The sequence below is a fragment of the Trachemys scripta genome, chromosome 10 (assembly GCF_013100865.1).
Source record: "Trachemys scripta elegans isolate TJP31775 chromosome 10, CAS_Tse_1.0, whole genome shotgun sequence".
In the NCBI taxonomy this organism is placed as follows: Eukaryota; Metazoa; Chordata; order Testudines; family Emydidae; genus Trachemys; species Trachemys scripta.
The window spans coordinates 23,030,430-23,054,034 of record NC_048307.1 but is presented as its reverse complement, the minus strand read 5'-3'; the positions used below and the strand labels follow the sequence as shown (position 1 = coordinate 23,054,034).

The 23,605-nt window shown below is 39.6% G+C and overlaps 1 protein-coding gene across 10 annotated transcripts in view; it reads left to right on the top strand.

Annotated features, from left to right (window-relative positions):
* The window catches only part of CLEC16A (C-type lectin domain containing 16A), a 186,191-nt gene extending 163,042 nt beyond the window's left edge, over positions 1-23,149 (top strand). For 3 of the 10 annotated variants that reach the window (XM_034783345.1, XM_034783346.1, XM_034783343.1), the window contains 3 exons: positions 10,605-10,754; positions 17,615-17,734; positions 22,250-23,149. In XM_034783345.1, the coding sequence (XP_034639236.1) occupies positions 10,605-10,754; positions 17,615-17,734; positions 22,250-22,599 (620 nt within the window). In that variant the 3' untranslated portion in view covers positions 22,600-23,149. Of the gene's footprint in view, positions 1-4,114; positions 5,310-10,604; positions 10,755-17,610; positions 17,735-22,249 lie in introns of those variants that run through there. The other 7 variants (XM_034783355.1, XM_034783349.1, XM_034783344.1 and 4 more) reach the window with 6 other exon arrangements.
* Positions 23,150-23,605: the final 456 nt, after the last annotated feature.

Genomic DNA, 23,605 nt, shown 5'->3' with positions numbered 1-23,605 from the left:
GGGGCTTTTGCTGTTTACCTGGCTAGTGCATCTGAGTTGAAACCGCTGTCCAGAGCGGTCACAATGGAGCACTCTGGGATAGGTCTCAGAGGCCAATACCGTCAAATTGCATCCACACTACCCCAAATTGGGCCCGGCAATGTCGATTTCAGCGCTAATCCCCTCATCGGGGAGGAGTACAGAAATCTATTTTAAGAGCCCTTTAAGTTGACAAAAATGGCTTCGTCGTGTGGACGGGTGCAGGGTTAAATCGATCTAATGCTGCTAAATTCAACCTAAACTCGTAGTGTAGACCAGGGCTAAGAAGGAATATCTGTTCAGAACATGATCTACCTGGATGGAACCCAGCCTGTTCTCGTAATATCTCATTCACTGCCTTCATTCTATTCGGCGCAAGTCTGTACCTGTAAAGGGAGGCTACCTATTCCTGTGAGTCCAACTCTGAGCACAATCCTCAGAGGCACTGAGGATTAATACTTTTTTAGAAACCTTTTAAAAAAAAAAACAACCTAAAATAATAAGCTTAGGGGGGAAATCCATGTTAGAAGGAAAGGAAGAAATGCTGCTATGTCACTTGTTTAAAAAAGTCAGCTATCTGAAAGCTACTGAGATGTTTGAAATGCAAATAGTAGATTTGGCTAGAGGGATTAGTAGGCAGAGTTCAGGTGAGTCATTCAAAGGTGCCTAATGAGTGCCATTTACCTACAGCTGAAGGTGGATATCCCTGTTGATTGTGGTGTCACATGATCAGGTTACTGACATAATAATTGCAACACACTGATAGTTATGAAATTTGTATTTCTAATTTTAGTTTCAAGTTACTCTAAATATTCCAGCATATTTCTAATTTAGTTTATGAAGCATAGACCTTTTCAAACTTCTTTATCATATGTAAAGAACGTTTTCATGATCTATACTGAAATAGGAGGAATCGCTCCCAGGCAACACAACAATTTTTTAAAGCAACTGTCATCAGAATTTGAGCTCCTTTGTTTCTCAATGCTTGTTTTTTAAATATATATAAATACCAACTCTTTTTTAATAACAAAAATAAAACAATGTGTGAGAAACCAGTATAGCGAATTTATACAGATGTTTTGTGATGTGCACAAATCCTAGTCCAGACCTGCACATTTTTGCAGGAACTCACACTGCTCTGTATAGAAAAATGTAAATACTGCGTACACCAGTGGTAACCGATGTATCATAGACTTTCTTAGATTAATTTCTATTTTGCTTTAAAAGGCCATAGTTCTATATAATCTTCCCAATTTTCTTCTTATTAATTACCTATTAAGTTTAAGTAAAATGGAATATAAATGATTATATAATACTGAGAGTATACAAGGTGATTAACTTTTGGAATAGAATTTTACTCAGTAAACATCTGTTTTTTATGGACATCATATTTACTTTGAACATTTTACACATGATTAAAGTGCCTGGGTACAGTACACCTTTCCATGCAAAGGGCCACAAGCTTACCATATGAAAATACACATAGGGGCTAGAAAACTTCTGGTTTCCATTCTGTCATCAAGCTAAAACAGTGGCTCTCAACCTTTCCAGACTACTGGACCCCTTTCAAGAGTCTGATTTGTCTTGTGTACCACCCCCTTCCCCAAGTTTCACCTCACTTACAAACTTACAGAATCAGACATAAGAAAATACAACATAGAATCATACAATATCAGGGTTGGAAAGGACCTCAGGAGGTCATCTTGTCCAACCCCCTCAAAGCAGGACCAATCCCCAGACAGATTTTTGCCCCAGATCCCTAAATGGCCCCCTCAAGGATTGAGCTCACAACCCTGGGTTTAGCAGGCCAATGCTCAAACTACTGAGATATCCTTCTCCCCCACAGCACGCTATTACGGAAAAATTGCTTACTTTCTCATTTTTACCATATATTCCAATTGATTTATTTTATAATTATGAATATTATACTCACATTTCAGTGTATAGTATAAATTCATGGAGAATAGGCCCATCAATGGCTATTAGCCAGGATGGGCAGGGATGGTGTCCCTAGGCTCTGTTTGCCAGAAGCTGGGAATGGGTGAGAGGATGGATCACTTGATGATTACCTGTTCTGTTCATTCCGCTGGGGCACCTGGCATTGGCCACTGTCAGAAGACAGGATACTGGGCTAGATGGACCTTTGGTCTGACCCCGGATGGCCATTCTTATGTAGTGTATAGAGCAGTATAAACAAATCATTGTCTATGAAATTTGTATTTTGTACTGACTTTGCTGTGCTTTTATGTAGTCTGTTGTAAAACTAGGCAAATATTTAGATGAGTTGATGTAGCGTCAGGGGTACACTTACCCCTGGTTGAGAATCACTGATCTAAGCAACCTGCTCTAAGTCACCTCTTGCTGTGGTATTAAGGAGCAGGAAGTTACTCCACATTTACCCCCCCCCCCATACATGCCATCCTAATGGCAGGAGATTGTGTCCCTAACCAACAGACACTGAGTCACCTTCAGATGAGCAACTGCATAGTTCCAGTTTGCTTCCTCTTTCCCCATGGTAACATTTCTCCAAGAGCTAAGCTGCTGTTAACTGGAAATAAATCTCTACAGCTGCAATGCCTATTGCCCATGAGAGTAGGAATGACTGTTGGTTCAACTAGCAGTGACTTTGTGGATAGGTTTCCAAGGAAACCTGACTAGTCCTCAGGGGAGCCTGCCATGCCAAGAAGCAGGTTTAGGTAAATATTGAGGAAACTTGTTCCTGCCCTCCCCATCCTTAAGACTCCCTTTTTCATAATGCTTACAGAACCAAGCCAACCAAAACCAAAGTTGTTTTCCTGTAAGGTTTGGTCTTCTGCATTGCCTCAGTTTTGTGTCTTGTACCACAGCAAGCACTTGGTCAGTGTTTTTAACGAATAATAATCTTTCTGAAACATTAGGTTGAATATTCATCTATTACAAATTGTTCTGGAGACATTTACAGAGTGGAGAGTGAATGTCATATAATAGAGTGAGATGGGAAAGGAAGGATACTATAGTGGAGGTGTACGTGAGTTGTAGAAGCAAAGTTATGTTATGTTTTCTATCCTATCCCATTATGTGGGACTATATACTGAACAGCAAGCTGAAATACCTTTTCCTTTATTTGCTAATGGCCAGATTTTCTTAAGTGCTGAGCATCCACAAATCCCACTGCAATCACTAAGAACAAGAGATATTCAGCACCTTTGAAAACCAGTCTATATTGACTTTGTGTTAAATGTTGTGTTATCTAGATCTGGTGCTTTAAAAAAAAAAAAAAAAAGTTGCAGCAGGAGTACTCTAGCTACATGACATCATGTGGATATCACTTCACTGGATCTTTATGAAAATAGGTTAGAAAATGACATTATTCAGTGATTAAAATATCATGTGACTTTTTAAAAAATAATTTGATTTCCAAATTCTAAATGATTTGTCAGAGTAATCTACAGTGGGTTCTTACTACACTTAGTTATTTACAGTGAGCAAGTATTTCATTGTGTGTGTATTAGTGCTTTAACTGGGACTATAGTATAGCAAGAATACCACATTTTCAACTTTCCATCTTTTGTATTAAAGTTCTTTATTCAAAACTTCCTTGATATTTTCCTAATTCAGAACAACCTTTATGATTTATTGAGTAGGAGTTTAAGGGTACGTCCACTTTATGCACTAGTGCACTTTATGCACTAAACTAAATCAGTGCAGCCATACCTCTCATATGGCGCAGGACATCCCACATCTGGCCCCAATTTTTAAATTTGTCCCGCATTGCCATTTCAAAGTCCATGTTCATCTAGTTTGCAAGTTTTTCTGTTCTGAGCTGTACATCTTGGTGCGTGATGTCGTCATGTCTTACACCCAAAGCCAGTTGCTGCCATGTTTGCACAGGTAGGTGGAGCCAGGCAAATATGTGAAGGTAAACAGCTATAGCCAAGTACTAGTCTCTAAAGTGACAAGAGCTTGCATAATTTTCACTTTAGCATCTTAAGAGAACCATGGCTGGTAGTTCAGACATAAAGGCCATATTCAAGTTGCAAGATTACTGGCATTTCTGGAGTTGTGCTGCATTTATCCCATTTTCTTCATTTTTGATGTTTTCATACCGTTATTTTAGCATAAACGTGAACAGCAAGGACTGCCATTCAAGCCCTCAGGTCACCACGGCAGAGAAGAGAAAAAAGAAACAAAAAGATGTCAATGGAAGTCCCCTAGAGAAGACACAGAAGAGGTATTACACATTGTAGAACAGCTGGTACAAAGAATTCTCCTGGATCACTGATAGTCGATGTGAACAAATATTTGATTTCTGCAATATCTGTGGATGTGACTTTACTGTAATCCAGGATGATATCAGACAATGTGGCATCAATGACTGGAGAAATAACTTGGTGCTGTTCAGGCTGAAACAAATCAAGCAAAACAGAGTCAACATGGGCTGACTCTGCCGTGTAGCAAATATCTACAGCAAATCCAGAATAAAACTTGCAGTACCTGCTGAAGAACTTATTTCTGATGTATACTGTCACTTCTCTTCAAACTCCTAAAGGTATCAACTACTAAAAGAGTATGCTCTCTTCCTCGACACTGAGCCATTGAATATAACAAGCTTCAGCATGAAGATGCCTTGGAACTTCTGTTGAAATGAACATATAAAAGACTGCATTATTTAATGGCACCGTACTAGGTAACGCTATTTAGAAATTCCCCTTAAGAGATCAGCTGTTAAAAAAACGCAGCTAAAGCTGTCTGATCTGCTGCCACATTAGAGATTACAAGTAATGCTGAAGAAGCCAGTCAGCGTATGGATCAGTTTTCAGTGCATCAGCTCCAAGTTATAGCTGATCTTCTACAAGAACCAGTAGAGGCAGGCAGACTGGAGTGCTATGCTTAAAAGAATGGATGCAGCTTGTGGAGAAATAAAGCTTTTTGAGAGACTTGTAATGACTGGCTTGTGTTTGCCCCACTCAAATGTTGACCCTGAACATGCTTTCAGCATTGTGACAAAGGTAAAAACTGAGCTGAGACAAAGCCTCAACATTAAAACACTTAACACTGATTTCTGTTAAAATAAGCGGAAATCATGAGTGAAGGGAAGTGTTGGGGTTGGCAAAAAAGCAACCCCAGAGTATAACAATAGTGTGTTAGAACAAACTGACTTTTTATTTTAGTGTTAATAGAGGTTCTACAAAAACCATGCTTTTCGTAAACAGAATCATTGTTTAGTTTCATTAAAACAAGTTCCCAGCTATTTGCATGCTTATATATTTTTTAATAAAACTGTGTGTTCAATAAAAATTTGATGTCCCTCATTTCAAGGTGTGTTGTCCTTTATGCTGAGGGTCGCTGACTCTCATTTCAGAGTCCAGGGCTTGAGAGGTCTGGGTACAACTGGTTATACCAAATGGCCTTTGTGGGATTTCTGGGAGTACAATAATCTTTTGGGGATTTCTTAGAATCATAGATACTCCTGGCAACTATTGTTTGGTAGTTCCTGTGTATAGCATTCAGCATACACGTTGCTGGGAAACAGTACACATCACATTTTCTGAATAACAGAAAAAAAATCCCTAAATCTCTTGTATCAGACTATAGGGAATAAGGAAGTAGTGGAAGCCCCATTACTAGTCATTCAAATCTGGACTAGACAAAATATTTGAGAATATTTACAAAACAATTGGTGTGGGATGGACTGAGCATTGGAATGAGAGCTGAGCAATATGAAGTTTCAGATAAATTATAGTTGTGTGAGCATAGGAATTAGAAATGGACAAGATGGCAGTATTTTGATACTGAGCTGGCATAAAGAGTGAATAAGCTTTTGCTTAATAATGAGCATATACTTATCCCTTTAAAAAACTGCACAGTAAAATTATGGGCTTGAACTGAAATCTTTTGCATCACCCTGCAGAAAAGGATTCTTCATTCTTTCAACCTATTCAGCAGAAATGTGGCTGTCGCATAGAACTGTTTCATAATCAATTTCTTGCAAGTCATTCTGAAGAGTTGGAAGTGGAGAAACAAACACTGTTGTCCACCCTTCTGAACAAATCAGGTCAAGCAATCTCAGAATACAATACCCGTGTTCCTTTGCATAGTAGGAAAGAACAGGTCCCTCCACAGCAAATATTATTGGTGCAATGCTGTGGCCTGATTTTTGCAGAAGGCTAACAATCCTTTCTGTCCTTTAAAATGTATAAATCCCCTTGATGCTGGAGCTGAGGAAACAGTGACATTAGCTGAACACTTGTATATAGCTGCAATGCCATCTGTCTTTGAAGAAAAGTGGCTCTTGTAGCTTTATGTTGGTTGACCATTGTTAAAGCATCTATTTCTGCATTAGTGAAATCCTTGCTCCCTTGTGAGTTTGCAAAATACCGCCATCACACAAGGACATTCATGCAGACAAGCAATAGACCATATCTGAACAGCTTCTCTTAAGGCAGCATTCTAAAACTGGCGTATCTAGGTGATGCTCCTACTAACTAGTATACTCTTTTTTTTTAATGACCTTTGGAAATCTTTGGTAGTAAAATTCTGAACTCCACAGAAGTAGCATCATCTGCATTGGACTATCAATTTGAATTGAAATTGGATGGCTACATTTTAACAGAAAGAATCACTAAGCTTACCTTTTTATAAACAAGCCCACATACGATACATCACTCTACACCCAATCAGTGATAGACTATAATAGTCCTCACCCAATAACTATCCAGTAGTTGTCATAATAAAATACTGTTCTAATCAAGGGATCCCACAAATTGTTAGATTAAATCTGTAGTAAGAGTGAGTCATATCAGAAGTTTATGAATATTGATATGCTCATAGATCAGCTAGTATGCTTTGTATTTGTGTAATAGCATCTTAAGATAATCTGGAAGTCCAACAATCTAGAGCAGTGTTTCCCAAACTTGGGACGCTGCTTGTGTAGGGAAAGCCCCTGGCAGGCCGGGCCGGTTTGTTTACCTGCCCTGTCCTCAGGTCCGGCCGATCGCGGCTCCCACTGGCCGCGGTTCGCTGCTCCAGGCCAATGGGAGCTGCTGGAAGCAGCGTGGGCCAAGGGACATACTGGCCGCCGCTTCCAGCAGCTCCCATTGGTCTGGAGCAGCGAACCGCAGCCAGTGGGAGCTGCGATCGGCCGAACCTGCGGACGCAGCAGGTAAACAAACTGGCCCTGCCCGCCAGGGGCTTTTGCTACACAAGCGGTGTCCCTAGTTTGGAAAACACTGATCTAGAGGGTTCAAGATGTTAAAGTTAATAAACACATTCGTTGTCAAACCCTTGTACCAAGTTGTGAGGTTCAGTCACTGTTTCATCAGTGAGAGCTAAATCTGTTAACTGTTTAGTGCTGATGAATGGTCAGGTACATCCAAGTAAAACAACTGGCAGTCCTGGTGAATTTAACAGATACATCCTAATGTTCACTTGATTTCATTGAAATATGAATGGATGACAGTACAGTTGTTGCATCAGAAGACTAGTAGCCAAAAGGCTGAAAGTCTATTGTACTTAAGTTTATGGCACTACCTCTGTATATAAAAATGAAATTCCTTTTCGGTATTATGCAAACTTCTAAAGACAGGAACGATTTTTCTTTCTGATCTAGAGGATTTGGAGATATCAAGAACTCATAATTTCTAATCCTGGCTTTGCTGCAGAGTTGTATTGTGGCCTGGGGCAAATCACTCAAGCTAAAATTTTCAGAAGTGTCCATTCATTATGGTTACCTCAGTCTTTGGATGCTCGGTTTGAGACAGGAGGGGCCTGATTTTCAGTACCTGCAGTTTCATCAGATGTCAGTTCATGCTGCAGGTGCTCAGTATGTCTGCAAATTTTGTTTTGGGTGTCAAAAGTTGGGTACCCCAAAATAATGGTTAGTTTTGAAAATGGCCTGGACTTCTGTTTCCCCATCACTAACGTGGGAATACTGAAACCCGGTCTTAAAGGGGTGAAGATTGAGCTATTGTGTTGTGTATCTTCCTTCATCACTATTACTCCTGTAGTCAGTAAATGACTCTTGCAGTGATGTGTGAGGCAAAAAGAATGCACAGGGATTGCTATAATACCGACTAGAAAAAAATCTTCCTAAGCACCTGGAAAGAACTGCCACTCAATGTGCCCTGCCCCTTGTAAAGAGCCACAAAACACTGTGTTTTGGGTAGAAGGAAAAATGGGAGACTGTCCGGTTTTACTAATAGTCATAAGAACATAAGAATGGCCATACTGGGTCAGACCAAGGGTCCATCATAGCCTAGTATCCTGTCTTATGACTGTGGCCAGATGCTTCAGAGAGAATGAACAGAAAAGAGCAATTATCAAATGATCCATCCCCTGTCATCCAGGCGTAGCTTCTAGTAGTCAGAGGTTTAGGGACACTCAGAGCAGGGGGTTGCATCCCTGATAATCTTGGCTTATAACCATTGAGGGATCTTTCCTCCATGGACTTATCTAATCTTTTTGTAGCTCAGGTATACTTTTGTCCTTCATAACATCCCCTGGCAATGAGTTTCGCAAGTTGACTGTACATTGTATGAAGAAGTACTTCTTTATGTTTGTTTTAAACCTATACATTTTGTTGGGTGACTCCAGGATCTTGTACTATGTGAAAGAGTAAATAATACTTTTTCTCAACACCATTCGTTATTTTATAGACCTCTAACATATTCCCCCTTAGCTGTCTCTTTTCTAAGACGAACACTCCCAGTCTCTGTATTTTTTTCAATTCTAATATGTCTTTTTTTTGAGATGCGGCAACCAGAACTGCACACAGTATTCAAGGTGTGGATGTACCATTGATTTATATAATGGCATTGTCATATTTTCTGCCTTATTATCTATCCCTTTCCTAACGGCCGGCTCCAGCTTTTTTGCCGCCCCAAGCAGCGAAGAGAAAAAAAAAAGATAAAGCCGCGTTCGGCAGCAGCTCTACCGCGCCACTTCATTCTTCAGCGGCAATTCGGCGTCCAGTCCTTCCCTCCAAGAGGGACTGAGGGACTTGCTGCTGAAGACCCGGACGTGCTGCCCCTTTCCATTGGCCGCCCCAAGCACCTGCTTCCTGCACTGGTGCCTGGAGCCGGCCCTGTTTCCTAATGGTTCCTAGCATTCTGTTCACTTTTTTGACTGCTGCTGCATGCTGAGCAGATGTTTTCAGAGAACTGTCCACAATGACACCAAGATCTTTCTTGAGTGGTAACAGGTAATTTAGAGCTGCTCATTTTGTATGTATAGTTGGAATTGTTTTCCAATGTGCATTACTTTGCATTTATCGACACAGGGCAACAAAATGGCAGATGAAATTCAATCACCCAGTTTTGTGAGATCCCTTTGTAACTCTTCACTGTTACTTTTTACTCAAAGTAGTTAAGTCTAAAACTAACAGAGGGTCCATAAATCCATACAGATTTATACCTGCCTCTGGAAATATCCATTACTTGCATCTGAAGAAGTGAGGTTCTTACCCACGAAAGCTTATGCTCCCAATACTTATGTTAGTCTTAAAGGTGCCACAGGACCCTCTGTTACTTTTTACAGATTCAGACTAACACGGCTACCCCTCTGATGCTTGATACCTTGAGTAATATTGTATCATCTGTATACTTTGCTACCTTACTATTTACCCCTTCTTCAGATCATTTACTGCACTGGTCCCAGTACAGATCCTTGGGGGACCCCACTATTTACCTCTCTGCCTTGTGAAAACTGACCTTCCTACTGTATTTTCCACTGCATGCATCCGACAAAGTGGGTTTTAGCCCACAAAAGCTTATGCCCAAATAAATTTGTTAGTCTCTAAGGTGCCACAAGTACTCCTCGTTCTTTTTGATAATAGAATCTGTACACTACATTTCTTGAATAGGGGGTTAAAAGTATTGTTATCTGAGAAGATCAGATATTATATAGTACTCTGCCGTATTCTGACTTGAGAAAATCTCTGAAACAGCTGGAAAAAAATCTGATGTCAGCATTTGGTTTGATAATATTCCCCAAGGGTGGTAATTTTCCACTGAAGTGCTATGCAGGTTTTTAGCCTCACAAAGAGACAGCTGTCTCCAGTGTAACCTTAGTAAAGCTCTCTTTTTGGCAGGTCGTCTTTGAATTTATTGAAGCCAGCATTTACTACTATTTAGCCTGTGCGCAACGTGCCTCAGGGAGCATGTGATCAGATTCATCACCTGGAATTTGGTCCGCTGGTTGGATCATTAGCTTCCTCGGCTTGGGCCGGGTCGGGTACTGACAAGGGGTGCGACATGAACGCTGGTCTGTGCCCCCCAGTATTTACTGAAAATTGGCAATAGCTTTCGAGCATGGATTGGATCACTGTCCATTTTGTTTCACAAATTGATTTTGTGCCTCTTACCAAGCATCTCTGCATCCTTCTTCCATCATCCACCTACAAGTTTAAGTAACACTTTTCAGTTAGGTGTCACTTTGCTTCTCAGCCCTCTCAGCTGCAAGTGACCTTTAGGTAGCTGCTTTCAGTCAGTGAATTGAATCAGCACTAGTGTGAGGCACTGCTGTTCCTCTCACCCTTTCCCAATCTGCCCTTACCGTACTGTCCAACTTGAATTATTTCTGTTATTAAATTTCATTGTCTTGTCTTGTAGGTTTTGCAGTAGCCCAGTGTATAAACCAGCCCAATCCATCACCGCTTTCATCACCATCTCCTTCTTCCAGTGGCAGTGGGAGTACTGGACATTGTGATTCAGTTACTGCCAGCTCAACTTCCACTCCCTCTGCAGCACACAGTCCATCAGGTAAATCACAGTTTTCAGCCTTGGCATCCAGCATGCACACTAGTTTATTTTATAAATGCTTATTGGATTAAATTGTAAGTCATGTTTCAGACCTTTTTTACTATGCTGGTTGTTTTTGCAAAACAGATTGTGAAGATCTTTTCAGCTGTCTGTGGATACTTTACTATTGTCAGTGTTGATTTAAATGCTGGTTGAAAGATGCACCTTTACCTGCTTTCTCTTTGTCTGCTAGCAGGTTGTCTTCTCTAGTTAGTTTTACCTGGAATTATAATATGGCAGATTTATAGCTCGTCATCTGCTCAGCTGGAGCCCCTGTGAATAAGTGTGAGATTCTGTACTCAGTGTAACTTTATGCAGCTGAATGGTTTTGTTCACACACCACTTCTTGTGGTTGTGCTTTTTTATTTTTAAAAATAAAATGACTCACTTTTTTATATTTAAAACTGACAGTTATATTTGTATTGTAACTATAGGGCAAACATGATCTATTTCAGCACACGTTGTATCTAGATTGTTACATGGTAAAAGTTGGGCCATGATTAACGTGGAGTTTTGGTTAAACAGACATTTGAGGAGACTCAAACACATGCATTCCACTGGGGGAGAGGAAGTTTGCACGTATGCTGACTGACAATAGAAACTTGCTTTCAAAAGTTTTACACAGCAAACCACAGTGGTGCCATTATGCAAAGTGCTTAATGTGAATATTTACAATGAGATTCCTTTTTGCAATCCCAGTTAGGACTTCCTTTTCCATTCTTCCTTTATTTGTGAAGTATTTGTAGAACATCCCATACTGACATTTATTCTGAACTTTCATTATATCAATCCATTCATTGACATACATGAGTCAGAGAGCTGCTGAGACACAGAGTTGGGGGCAAGGCAGAAAAGTCATTCTGCAGCAGATTCTCCTTGAAATGCTTCCATTGTGCACCTGCTCCACTCTAACCAGTTTTGGTTTTGAAAATTGAGGTGACTGCTTTTTTAAAAAATAATCAAGTTGGACAGCCATTCCCAGGCTTGAAATGTGGATAATCACCTGCAATTCTGATTACCATTCTGAGTGGCCATTTCATTTTCTGATCTTAACTCATAGGCATTCTATTGTTACCATCCTTGGGGAGCCTGAGAGAGACCTATTTAAATTTATTGCAGGGGGCTGTGTTCTAAAAATGAGTTTGTTTTTGTTTTTTATGGTTATGACAAGCATTCCATGATCCACACTTATGAAATTCTAAACCAATTAGTAAACACTAAAAAATGTGGTAACGTCAACCTTATATTAACATTTCAGAAGCAGAATGAGTTAAGTTGCATGAAGTACTATGTACTCCAGTACCAATAAAGTGGCATTAAAAAATCGTCAGAAAGTATATCACTTTGTAAAAGATGATAATATTGTGTGTTTACATAGCTACTCAGTCATGAGGTACATACCCTGCATACTTGCCCTTAAGCCACATCTTAAATGTTGCTTAATTTTTCAGTGTCTGATTGTCCTTAATTACCACATGGTCAGAAAGTGAAGGTCCATTCAACTATCACTCTATAAAGAAATGGACATCAAAAAAAAAAAAACAAAAAAAAAAACCTAGTTTTGAGATGACTAGTTCTGACTAAAATCACTTCTCAAGCTTCTGGGTATTTATAAAATGCTGTCAAGTGTTTTTATCAAAATCCAAGAGGCTTTCTGTCTGCCACAAATAAAATCTCCGGGGGATTGCATAATTCTCATACATTTAACTGATTGGACTCGAGTCTGTCAAGGAGGGAAGTGAGATAGTCGAAGATCCCTTCTGAAAATGCCTGCTGCCAGCCATTATCCAAGAAGCTGTAAACTCCATTATCTCTGATGATCATGACCTTTGTAGTCACCTGGTGAATAATGTTGTCTCTGAGGTTGCCAGGATCCAAAGCACTTAAGGCTTTATAGGTCAAAATCAAAACATAAACTTTACCAAGAAACAACTTGATGATCAGTACAGATCATGTAGCACAGGTGATCATTCTCCCTGCTAGAAGTACCGCTTAAGTGGGCTGCAGCATCCTGCATCATTTTAAGATTGAATGTAACCCTATGTAGAGCACCCTACAGTCATCCTAACTGGAGGTTAAGGCATACACTTTGAAAAGTCCTCATCTGAAAGACTGAGGACATAACCTTCTTGTCAGAGATGAAAATACTCTGTCATTAGTCACAAAAAATCATTGTCTATATAATCCTTTTCCCCACCTCTCTCTACAACATGTAGAGATACATTGCATCGCCATTTTGATATAAAACAAAATATGAAATTCAAAGTACTAAACTAAAACTCATCTTTTGGTAACTTGCTCAGAGTTTTGAAATGACCTTGTAGACATTTTATCATTTCTGAGTGTTCCAGTCCTTGTTCGCTGGTGATTGCTGAAGTCGGATTTATCAAAAGAGAGAGAAGTATGTGGGGATTGAGGGAATGAAGAGATGGTAGGATTTTCAAAAGCTCCAGTCTGAAATGGCCTCATATGCAAGATTTATATAGATAGAAAACGCATTCTCCTCAGCTATATAAACATATGACCCAAAAACTCCATCTAATGTCTATACGCTGTACTTGAATCTTTAGTGTGGCCATGAGCTGGCATAAGTAAATGTGCAATCTGACTCTTGTCAATGGTGGCTGAGAAAAAAAGAACCGTACATTAATTTTTGTTACACATATTACAGTAGTGTCCAGAGGCCCCATTGTGCTGTATGCTGTACAGACGAAAAGAGAAAACCCAAAGAGTCTGAATTTAGGTCTTCTACCACTGTCAGAAGGAATCCTTCTACAGCAAGACAAAGCATTCTTCATTCATGTAGTACTTCCTTATTTTATACTATTAAACAATGGTTTCTGCTTACACATGGTCACCCCAAACTCAAGTATCTGAATTCCTGCCTTGAGTCGTATTACTTATTCCAAACAGATGTCTTTTATTTGTGACCAGCCGTGACATCCATGAACAATTCAGTTAATCCAAAGCAGATATTTCCCTATGTAATAATATGGAAAGATGATAGTGTATAGCCAATGGCATAGTTTACAATTTTCCAAAATCTATTCTTACAGTGTGCTGTTTCCAGTAAACTTTTATTTATTTTAATCCTGTAATTTTAAAGTGCTCAGTCAGGCGGGGCTTTTCACTGTTGAATACAGATATCAGAGTCAAATTTTGAAATGTTTGTTTTTCAGTGTCAAGATGGGTGAGGTCATGTTTTTTAGTGGACCAACTTCTGTTGGTAAGAGACAAACTTACAAGCCACACAGCGCTCTTCTTCAGGCTGAAAAACTTGCCTCTCTAACCAACAGAAGTTGATACAATAAAAGACATTACCTCACCTACTTCACGTTGCTAATATGCTGGGACCGACATGGTTATAAATACACTGTTTTTCAGTGTCTGCGCTTTGAAATTCTGCTAAATCACTTAGATTGAGTGAGCTACCCACATTAAACATAACCCATGTTCTGGTTAGTTCACAGGTGCAGTCATAAAATTCTACTGTTCTGCAGGAAGAAATCCTTAATTTAAAAAAAAAACAGGCTCTCATTGAGTTTCACTGAATGACCCTGCAAGACAGGAGGAGATTCTAAAGTTCCAGGGTTCTGGGTGTAAGGTATTTTGACTCTTAATCTTCCCCTGAATAGTTTTCTGGAATCATTTTCAATGCCCTCACTTCTGGAAGTGCTGCCTCTGAAATTTGTACTCTTAAAAGCAATGCATTGATTTACCCTGATTTGTAGAAACAATAGCGCCCTTCCAGGAAGTACCGCTTCTAGGAGCAGCAATTCCAGGAGAAAGGTCACTACAACTGTTTTTTCTCCGAGCTGATTCACATAAGGGTAGGTTTGCAGGATACCTGTAATCTGTTTATACTGCATCTGGCTCATCTCTCTTGCACATAGTGATGTTATTTAAGTTTCATTCCATTCCTATTTGTAAAGGCTGCTATAAAATTTTTAAAATAAGGCATTAGGAAAAAAATATGCTGATACACATATAATTGGTTTTGCTGTTTTAAAAACAGTTTGAAAGGCTACTGATTTTTTTTCCCTAATATTTCATAAAAAGTCCAATTTTTTTTTTTAATTTTGAATTTTGCGCACTATTGATGCTGACTCTTTTGATGGTTAATCTACATTTCAGATATATTATACTTGGGAAATTTTTATCCCATTGAATAGCTGTTAAACGCATTTTCCAACAGGACACTTGCGTAATGTGGCCAAATTACTGAAAGTTGCACAATAAACTAGAAATCCCCCACCTGTCCAATTATAGCATTTATCCAGAATTGCAGTGTATGAAGTGAAACTTTCAGTTCAGCTTCCAAACTGTACTCATTGGCAGAGGTAGAGATTTTAAAAAACATGGAATCTGATTGGCGTGCTCTGGAAAAACAAACAGTGGATGCAATAGACTTCTGACATTCATTGTATATTAAAAGTTTCTATAGTTATTTGCTACCACTTCTGTTTACATCAAACAGAACCATGGTATTTTCCTTCACGAGGGACGTCACTAAATGTTTTGTATATTACATGGCTACTACATTTCAGTCACTGGGAGAGGACAGTGGTTATTTATCTACTTTTCTGTTTTTTCCAGCTCTTAATGCTGCTAGACACACTGACAGTTAATGTTATATTCCATGATGTAGACTTTTAAAGTTATAGCAACCTTTAAGTACTTGTGTAGAAAATTGTGGGGTTAAATCGGGGGTGAGCAAACTTTTGGGCCCGAGGGCCACATCTGGGTATGGAAATTATATGGTGGACCATGAATTCTCACAAAATTGGGGCTTGGGGTGCAGGAGAGGGTGAGGGCTCTGGCTGGGGGGTGCGGGTTCTGGGCTAGGGCTGGGGATGAGAGGTTGGGGTGTATGAGGGTACTCTGGGCTGGGACTGAGGAGTTTGGTGGGCGGGAGGGGGATCAGGGCTGGGGCAGGGGATTGGGGCACGGGAGGGGGTCAGGAGTGCAGGATCTGGGTGGTGCTTACCTCAAGCAGCTCCCGGAAGCAGCGGCACGTCCCCCCTCCGGTTCCTACATGGAGGTGCGGCCAGGCGGCTCTGCGCACTGCCCTTTCTGCAGCTGCTGCCCCTGCAGCTCCCATTGGCCACGTTCCCGGCCAGTGGGAGCTGCGGGGATGGCACTTGGGGTGGGGGCAGCATGCGGAGCCCCCTGGCTGCCCCTATGCATAGGAGGTGGAGGCTGTTTCCGGAAGCCACAGCCCATGTGGAGCGGGGCAAGCCTGTGACTCCACTCCCTGGCAGGAGCTCGAGGACCAGGTTAAAACATCTGGAGGGTCGGATGCAGTTTGCCCTCCCCTGGGTTAAATGTAGCTCTTGCAATATCTCTGATTGTTCCTTAGAAGTGAAAAAGCAGAAGTTGTTGTGTACTGGAAGAAAGGAAAGTCCCTAGAGGGAAAGAGCAAACAATACTGTCAAAACAAGACAGATGCATTGCTAGCAGGTGTTATAGTTCCTTGAAGTAATACGCCCATGTGAACAGTTGCTGTGTATAAGATGAAAACGTTCTCCTGGTAGTCATATCTTCGTCACTGTGCTTTTTGAGCTTACAGTGTAGCCCCTTTGCTGTCAGTAACTGAAAAATGTATTATTAAATGTGCTAATATGTGTATGGTAAATGGGATAGGGAAGCTTTATACTTCTGTAGAATTCGTATGCTAGCCTACAGTATATAATCATTGTTACACCATATTTTACTGAGTATTTTTAAAACTATCAAGTCATAAAATGCAGCTGGTTTGATCTTGCTTTAAGAAAATATTTAAGGGATGATAACAGGATATATAAGCCAGCGCTAAGTAATGAGCGTTTGGGGTTTCAGGAGGTTTTTCCCTTCTTGAATGCCATTTACAGCATACTGCGCTCCTACTTGGGGCATAAGTTGCTTTGGAAGTGAATGGATTAAAATGGAAAGGATAGTCCTTTGTTGCTGAGTTATAGTAATTTGCATTCTGATTTGTAGAGAATATATATTCCAAAATTCTGAGCACTGGGATCCTGTAGAAAAATGCATGCCATCTTGCTGACACCTCCTCTGTCCCTTCCATTTGTGATTCAGTAACCTAACGGTGGTGTTTCAATTCTGTTATGTTAGTAATCCTCTCTGTTAACTAGGTATAAAAATACTTTTGTTTAACTAGTTTCTTTTCTAGAACCCTACCTATGTGCTAAGCAGTCTTTCTCTTTTCTTAACTGCTGGTTGTCACTTGATGTCTCTTTAAAATATTGCTCTTGGCTTTGTTAAAATCCAAGTGCAATATTTCAGTTTCATGTCTTTGAGTAGAAATATTGGTTTGTCCAAAATATTATCCCTTTGGCAAAATAGCACATGCTATCATATAATGTATTGCCACCGTAGGATCGGAATATTACTAGCACACCAACATTTCCAAAAGATTGGTTTTGTTTCATATTTTTAACGTGTCTGGCCAGATTACAGTGTAAAAGCCTACCAATCCTGCCTCAGTGTAACTTCAGTAAGAGTTCAGCTGGTGTCAGAATTGCAGGATCTGGCCCTAAATACCATAAGTAAATCTCCAAATACGTAGGTAACAAAATGACATGATTTTAATTAGTTTGTAAGGAACACTAAATACACACACAACCTTCAGAAGCATTTTCCTATCTTACAAGGCTCTTGATGTGACTTAAGATACCACTCAGAATACCAGCAGTTATGAATAAGTCCCTGTCACTTATTCTTGTTGATACTCTAATATTTATCCTTTGTGTCCATTCCAGTTTCCCTTCTGTTTCGTTGTGAAAGCCTTTGTATGATGTATCACTGTGTTTTCCTCTAGTAAGGTCTGGCAGGAAAGGACGACGGCGGGTGTTTAGTCTGTCGGAGGCTGACAGTCACGGTGGACACTGGGTTTAGGTCTTCAAGCAGCAGCTGCAACCGCAACTCGTGCAAAATCAATGCAGGCAGGTTCCTCCATAAGATTTAAAAAGGCCACAACGTTTAATAGAGCATAGCCATTATCTATTTCCATACTGACAGAATGACTATCTACTATTATATGCATGAGATATAGAACTTAAAAATAGCATTCACTTGTATTTGGTTGTTCTAGTTAAGAGCATCATACGTAGATATAACAATTGACTTCTAAAAGGTTTTAACTGGTGGTTTCTCATGTTGATTATTCTTGGTTATCGTGCTAAAAGAATTAAAACTCCTCTTTGCCTGGAAAAGGTACGTCAAGTCCCAGCTTTCAAGCAGCCATGTCTTCTCTTGAACAGGGGCAACTATGGCTCCAGTGGAATTCAGTAAACAGGGGTTTCTAAATTTGCATGAATGCAAACAGCTAGCCAGTCCAGCCGCAGGACTGTAACTCAGGTGCAAGAGAGAAACTTTCAGCTAAAGACTATCCAGGATTTGATCAGTCATATTTTCTATTCCTACAAAAATTCTCAGAATCTAGTCAGATGTTGTTATGGAATTATTTTTTCCGTCTTTGCTTCAACCAGGCAATTTAACATTGGATATGAGAAAGTGGGAAAATTAGCCTCAGGACATTACTGAATAACTGTGTTTACTTGGATCAGACTAGTCTCTTTTTGTATTCTTTATAGTAGTGGCATGAAAATAGAAAAAATATTGCCAGTTTTGTTAGATGATATATAAACAACTTCCCTTATTTTTGGTAGATTTTATTAATACTCTTCTCAGTTTCCTAGCTGTATTTTAGTTATTTATTTTTATCCTTTTGTAGTGTTGCTGCATGATTTAATTAAGAGACCATGTCTGACTTTTTTTTTCTTGCTCTGCTCCTTTCTGCCTCCTTTTTCCAAATTACCCCACTTAACACTGTCATTTTTGTAGAGTTAATCTAGGTGTTATCCTGCAACTGCTGAGCAAATCCTGGGGGTGCTGTGCACCCTCACTTATCACTGAAGCTGGTGGGAGTTAAGGGCAATCAACACCTTGCGGGATTTAGCCCTTATTTTGCAAACTCTAATCAGAAATTACTTAACTGAATAAGAAAAAAGTTGACTCAATATTTTTCAAATGTTAATTTCCCACATCAGCCCAGCACACTCTCGTTCCTACAAGTTACTGCACACCCCAGGAACTAGAGAACTAGTTAAGATAAAAAGAAACCCCTTTCACCATTTTTGTGCAAAAGTCAAATTGAATTGCCACATTTGGGGAAACGCTGACTAATATCTTAGAGATGGAAGTGCCAGAATAACGTGGGAGAATTCTATTCTCCCAAGATACCAGCTGCTTTGTTACTCTCTCTCTTGCCTCTCAGTGCCTCATTGATTTGATTGAGGCTTGACATCCAGGAGTGAGATCCTGTGAGATATCTCCAAAGAAGCAGAATATTCCCTCATTAGGACATTTTCCGCTGGGCTTGGGGCAGGAATTCCCACAGCTCTTATGAGAGTACGTATTCTTGCCAAATGTCCAGCCCATGTCATAGACTCTAGAGTTTTGGATCAGCTATAAATAGGCATTCAAACCTTCAGATGCTTCCCTGAACTGAACTCAAACTCCAAACATTTTGTAGTTGGTGACTAATATATTCTCTCACTGATAGAATGATACTGACGGACGGTAGCTCAGTTAACACCTCTGGAGGCTACCCATAGAAATCCTTTTGCATCAAGGTGATACTTTGATATCCACCATAAACACCTTGTATAGTACACATTTTCAATGTCAATTGGTCCTCTTGCTCTGTTCCCTTGGATCCTTATTAACTCTGTTGCCTGATAATGTAAGATCATGTAATTATTTTTTCTAGCCTTTTAAAATATTTTATACCTCATAAGGAGGAGTGTTTTAAATTAGACATAGATCTTACCTTTTAAACTGATGTAAGTTACTGACATCCATTAGAGAAATCAAAAACATTTGTCATGCTAGTACTAGTTACCCCTATGCTGCTGTTCATTGTCTGCCCTCACTAGGGGCTATTTTTTCACTAATCCATAGTTACCATTGTCAGGCACCCTGCTGGGATGCAGCAAATTTGTCACCGCTAACCTTAAATATAGCAATACAGTAAAGGAAATGAAGTTCAGGGAGCTACTAATGGGTTATGGAAAGTAGATGATGAAAGAAAAATTACAGCCATTAATAATAAATATAACTTAGAGAAAAAATACAGTACAGAAGATCTCTATTTCTGTACTTTCTATTTATAAATACTACAGCTGAAATATTTCAAGGGCAAGTTGAATTTGTTTTGCTGATATTTATGGTGCCATTTTCTAATCATTCCTCTAAGGTTGTTTTACAATGTGTTGAATAGAAAATTGCATTTGTTGGCCCTGGATACGTTCCACAGATAAATATTTTTCAACCATTTATTTTTCCTTATATATAAAAAGTGGGAGACATTTTAGCATTCATTTAGGTATTATATAGGATTGGAACAGCATAGTGCAGTTAAAAAAAAAAAAAAAAAAAAAAGCTTTGTCCTCCATAGGATTAAAAAAAAGCATTTAGGATTATACCAACATTTCTATATAAGGGCAAACGGCAATAATTAAAGCAGTCAGGCATAGAACTAAAATGTAACAGATTTTTGAAGAGCTGCATATTTGTGTCCATACATTTACCAAAATTACTAATGTGTCTGAATAATAAATTTTAGTAGTGTTTTCACGATATTCAAAAGCCCAGATTACGGGTAAAAAATAATAGAAATTTTAAATTTGTTTAGTCGTGGATCTTATTTTTTTTAACTATCATAATAAATACTGCAGACATTTAAACACCTACATTACTACAAAAAGACTTACTGGTTGGACTTTATTTAAATGTTAGTAATTGCCTTGGAATTCAGAGAAATAAAAATTCATGTTCAACATTTTCTTAGCAATTCTTTGTCTTTCATGCAAGTTTTACATCGTTTCCTCTAATCTCATTTACCACATTCTCCCCAAAGCTTTTTTACGGCTAATAAGAAAAATCTGCAGGATTATTTTGCATCAGTACTGCCTTTCAAAAGATGCTAGTGGTGATCCTGGGGGCAAAAAAGTGGGAGCCAAGATTTTGCTACAATTTATAAATCTTGTTTTTCTTTTGTTTAAAAAAAACAAACGAACAAGAAGCTGTAGCCCGCAGACTGTCAGCAAAAGTGAAATGAAGTGGTTTCTGAAGTGAAAATACACATTTGTTTGGAGTCTTGTTAGCAGAAAGATGAGAATTCTGCAATGAAAGGAATAAAAACCATGTCTCTCACCCACACCCAAACCACTCATTTTCTCTCTCTTGGGTGACCATTCTTATCTTTTCATTCCATTCTAAGCTCTGCTGTTTTTTTTTTCTTGTGTTTTGCCTTAAGTTTATATTTTCTGTTCTTACAGGATTAACTGGAATTCATATTGAAACTGAAATGTCTTTAAAGGTCATTCTGGAGTTTAAAAAAAAAAAAAAAACAGTCCTCAGCTTTCTCTCTACTCACTAGAATGCCTCGTAGAATTTTCTGCAGACTGCAGAATTTTCCTGTGCACTTACACAGGCTGTCTCTGAAATGAAAAGCCATGTAAATAGTCTGTCTGGTAGCTGGTTACCTGTGTGACTCCATTTGTGTTAGTTACTGGAATCTGAAATGGTGCATATTGGCCTGACCTGGGAGATTTTCTAATATAGGACAAAATTTATAAACCAATTGCGTTTTTTTCACCTCTGAAATATCCATTGATGCCAAATTAGCAATTTTTCCATCACTTATTTAGGATTTTTAAGGAAGAGGTGTAAAGGAATGTTAAGTTATTAAAATGCTTCTCATTATGTGTAATTATTCCTAGCCACCTTCATTTTGTTTGCTCAAGCAAACAAAAGTGCAAGAAGAATAAATAGTCCTATCTGCATTAACCGAATGGTTCTGTAGAATTATTCTCCTTCCTAAACAACAAGGAGTCTGGTGGCACCTTAAAGACTAACAGATTTATTTGGGCATAAGCTTTCGTGAGTAAAAACCTCACTTCTTCTCCTTCCTAATCTCCCATGGTTGAATTGTCACGTTTGATTGTTTCACAGGTTCATTAGAACCAGGTTTCTTCATGGGAAATGAATTCTACAGTTTTCTGTTTCCAAAGAACTTTCTGATGTGGGGTTTATATTGGTTGCTCTAATCTATGCTAAATTCTAGGAAAGCTTTTTTCACTACTCTCCTCCACTTCATCCCACCAGAAATAATAGTAATGTCACACTGTCACATTTCAAAGGAATTACTTACACATAGAGTATTTAATAGCTGTCCTTAATTCAAAAAGCTTACAGCTGGCATTTCACATCTCTGTTAAATATTTCCTGCATTTCATTATTTACATAACCAAAAGGTACATGTGTAAACATGTTACTTCATGGATCTTTGGTTTCCTCCTGAGTTTTTTAAGTAAAGAGCTTTATACTGTTGGTGTTTGTCAAGTGTATTGAGCACAACTCAAATGCTAACTACTGCCTAATGTTTTCTTTAGTAGATGACTCTTCAGTTCCTGAACAGCCTCCCATGACCTTTTCCAGTCAGGTGGTGATGGTTGATGAAACCTCTTCAGCTGCCTCAAAATCTGGCAAGAACCCTGTAAAGAACCCTGAAGTGGAAACAGCTAACCTATCCCCTAGCCTGATTCCTGCACAACAGCCTACAATATCTCTAATCTCTGATGACAGTACAGATGCACTGAGCGTAGAGTCACTTACACTGGTCCCACCGATTGATCCACACAGCATTCATACTTTCAGCTGCATTCCTCAGTCTTCCTTGCCTTCTGAAGTTTGCGGAGTGACAGAGGGAGAGGGTTCTGATCAAAATCAACAAGTAGACTGATGAACAGTGAAGAAAATGCAACTGACTGCTCTGTATTTTCTTTAAGTGAGGTGATGGGGGCATTAATAAAGCCACAAAGGCCAGTTGGCTCACAAGAAAGAGGCCAGTTACTCAGTAACTCAATGTATGGGCACCTCTTTAAAATAAACATTATACATTCAGCATTTTTGAAGGAAATCTCTATTGTAATATGGGAAAGTGAAGAAGCTTTGTTGGGATACCTTGGCTTCATGATGTTTTACTTCTCCAAATATGGAGAGACAGCATTTGCCAGAAAAAGGAAATATTTTAGGATATTATAGTACAGAGATGCTGTTTCCATTTGAAACAGTTTTTCTATTCTGTTGGCCTCATTCAGCTTTTAGAGGTCTGGCATAAAAACAGACTTGGCCACTTTCAGTATTGTATTCATAGGATTGTAAGCTTTAATATTGTATCCTCTGTGTAATATTTATTTCAATGTTTGACTCAAGGCAACATACATATCAAGGAAAGATTTTTTTATTAAAATGAAACATCCCCCTGATATAACAATCAAAGGCTTATTCGGGTTAATTAGGGTTACCATTCGTCCGGATTTACCCGGACATGTCCTCCTTTTGTGTGCTAAAAATAGCGTCCGGGGGGAATTTGTAAAGCACTCACAATGTCCGGGATTTCCCCCTCCCCCGGCAGAGCGAGCGGCTGGGAGGGCTGCAGGAAAGTCCCGGGCTGGACTCCGGAGCAGCTTCCTCCTCCCACCCCCCCCCCCTGCATTCTGAGCCGGCCGGCAGCTCCTCCTCCTGCAGCCCGCTCCGGCAGCCCTGTGCAGGGCCAGGGACCGGGTTTTGTGTTGTGCAGGGGAGCTCAGCCATGTGTCCGGCTGGCACAGAGCCCAACACCCTGTTCTGAGCAGCAGGGTAAGGGGGGGCAGGAGAAGGGACAGGGAGGTTCTGGAGGGGGCAGTCAAGAAACGGGGGGGGGGCTTTTTGGAGGGGAGTGGAGAAAGTTTTGGGCAGTCAGGGTA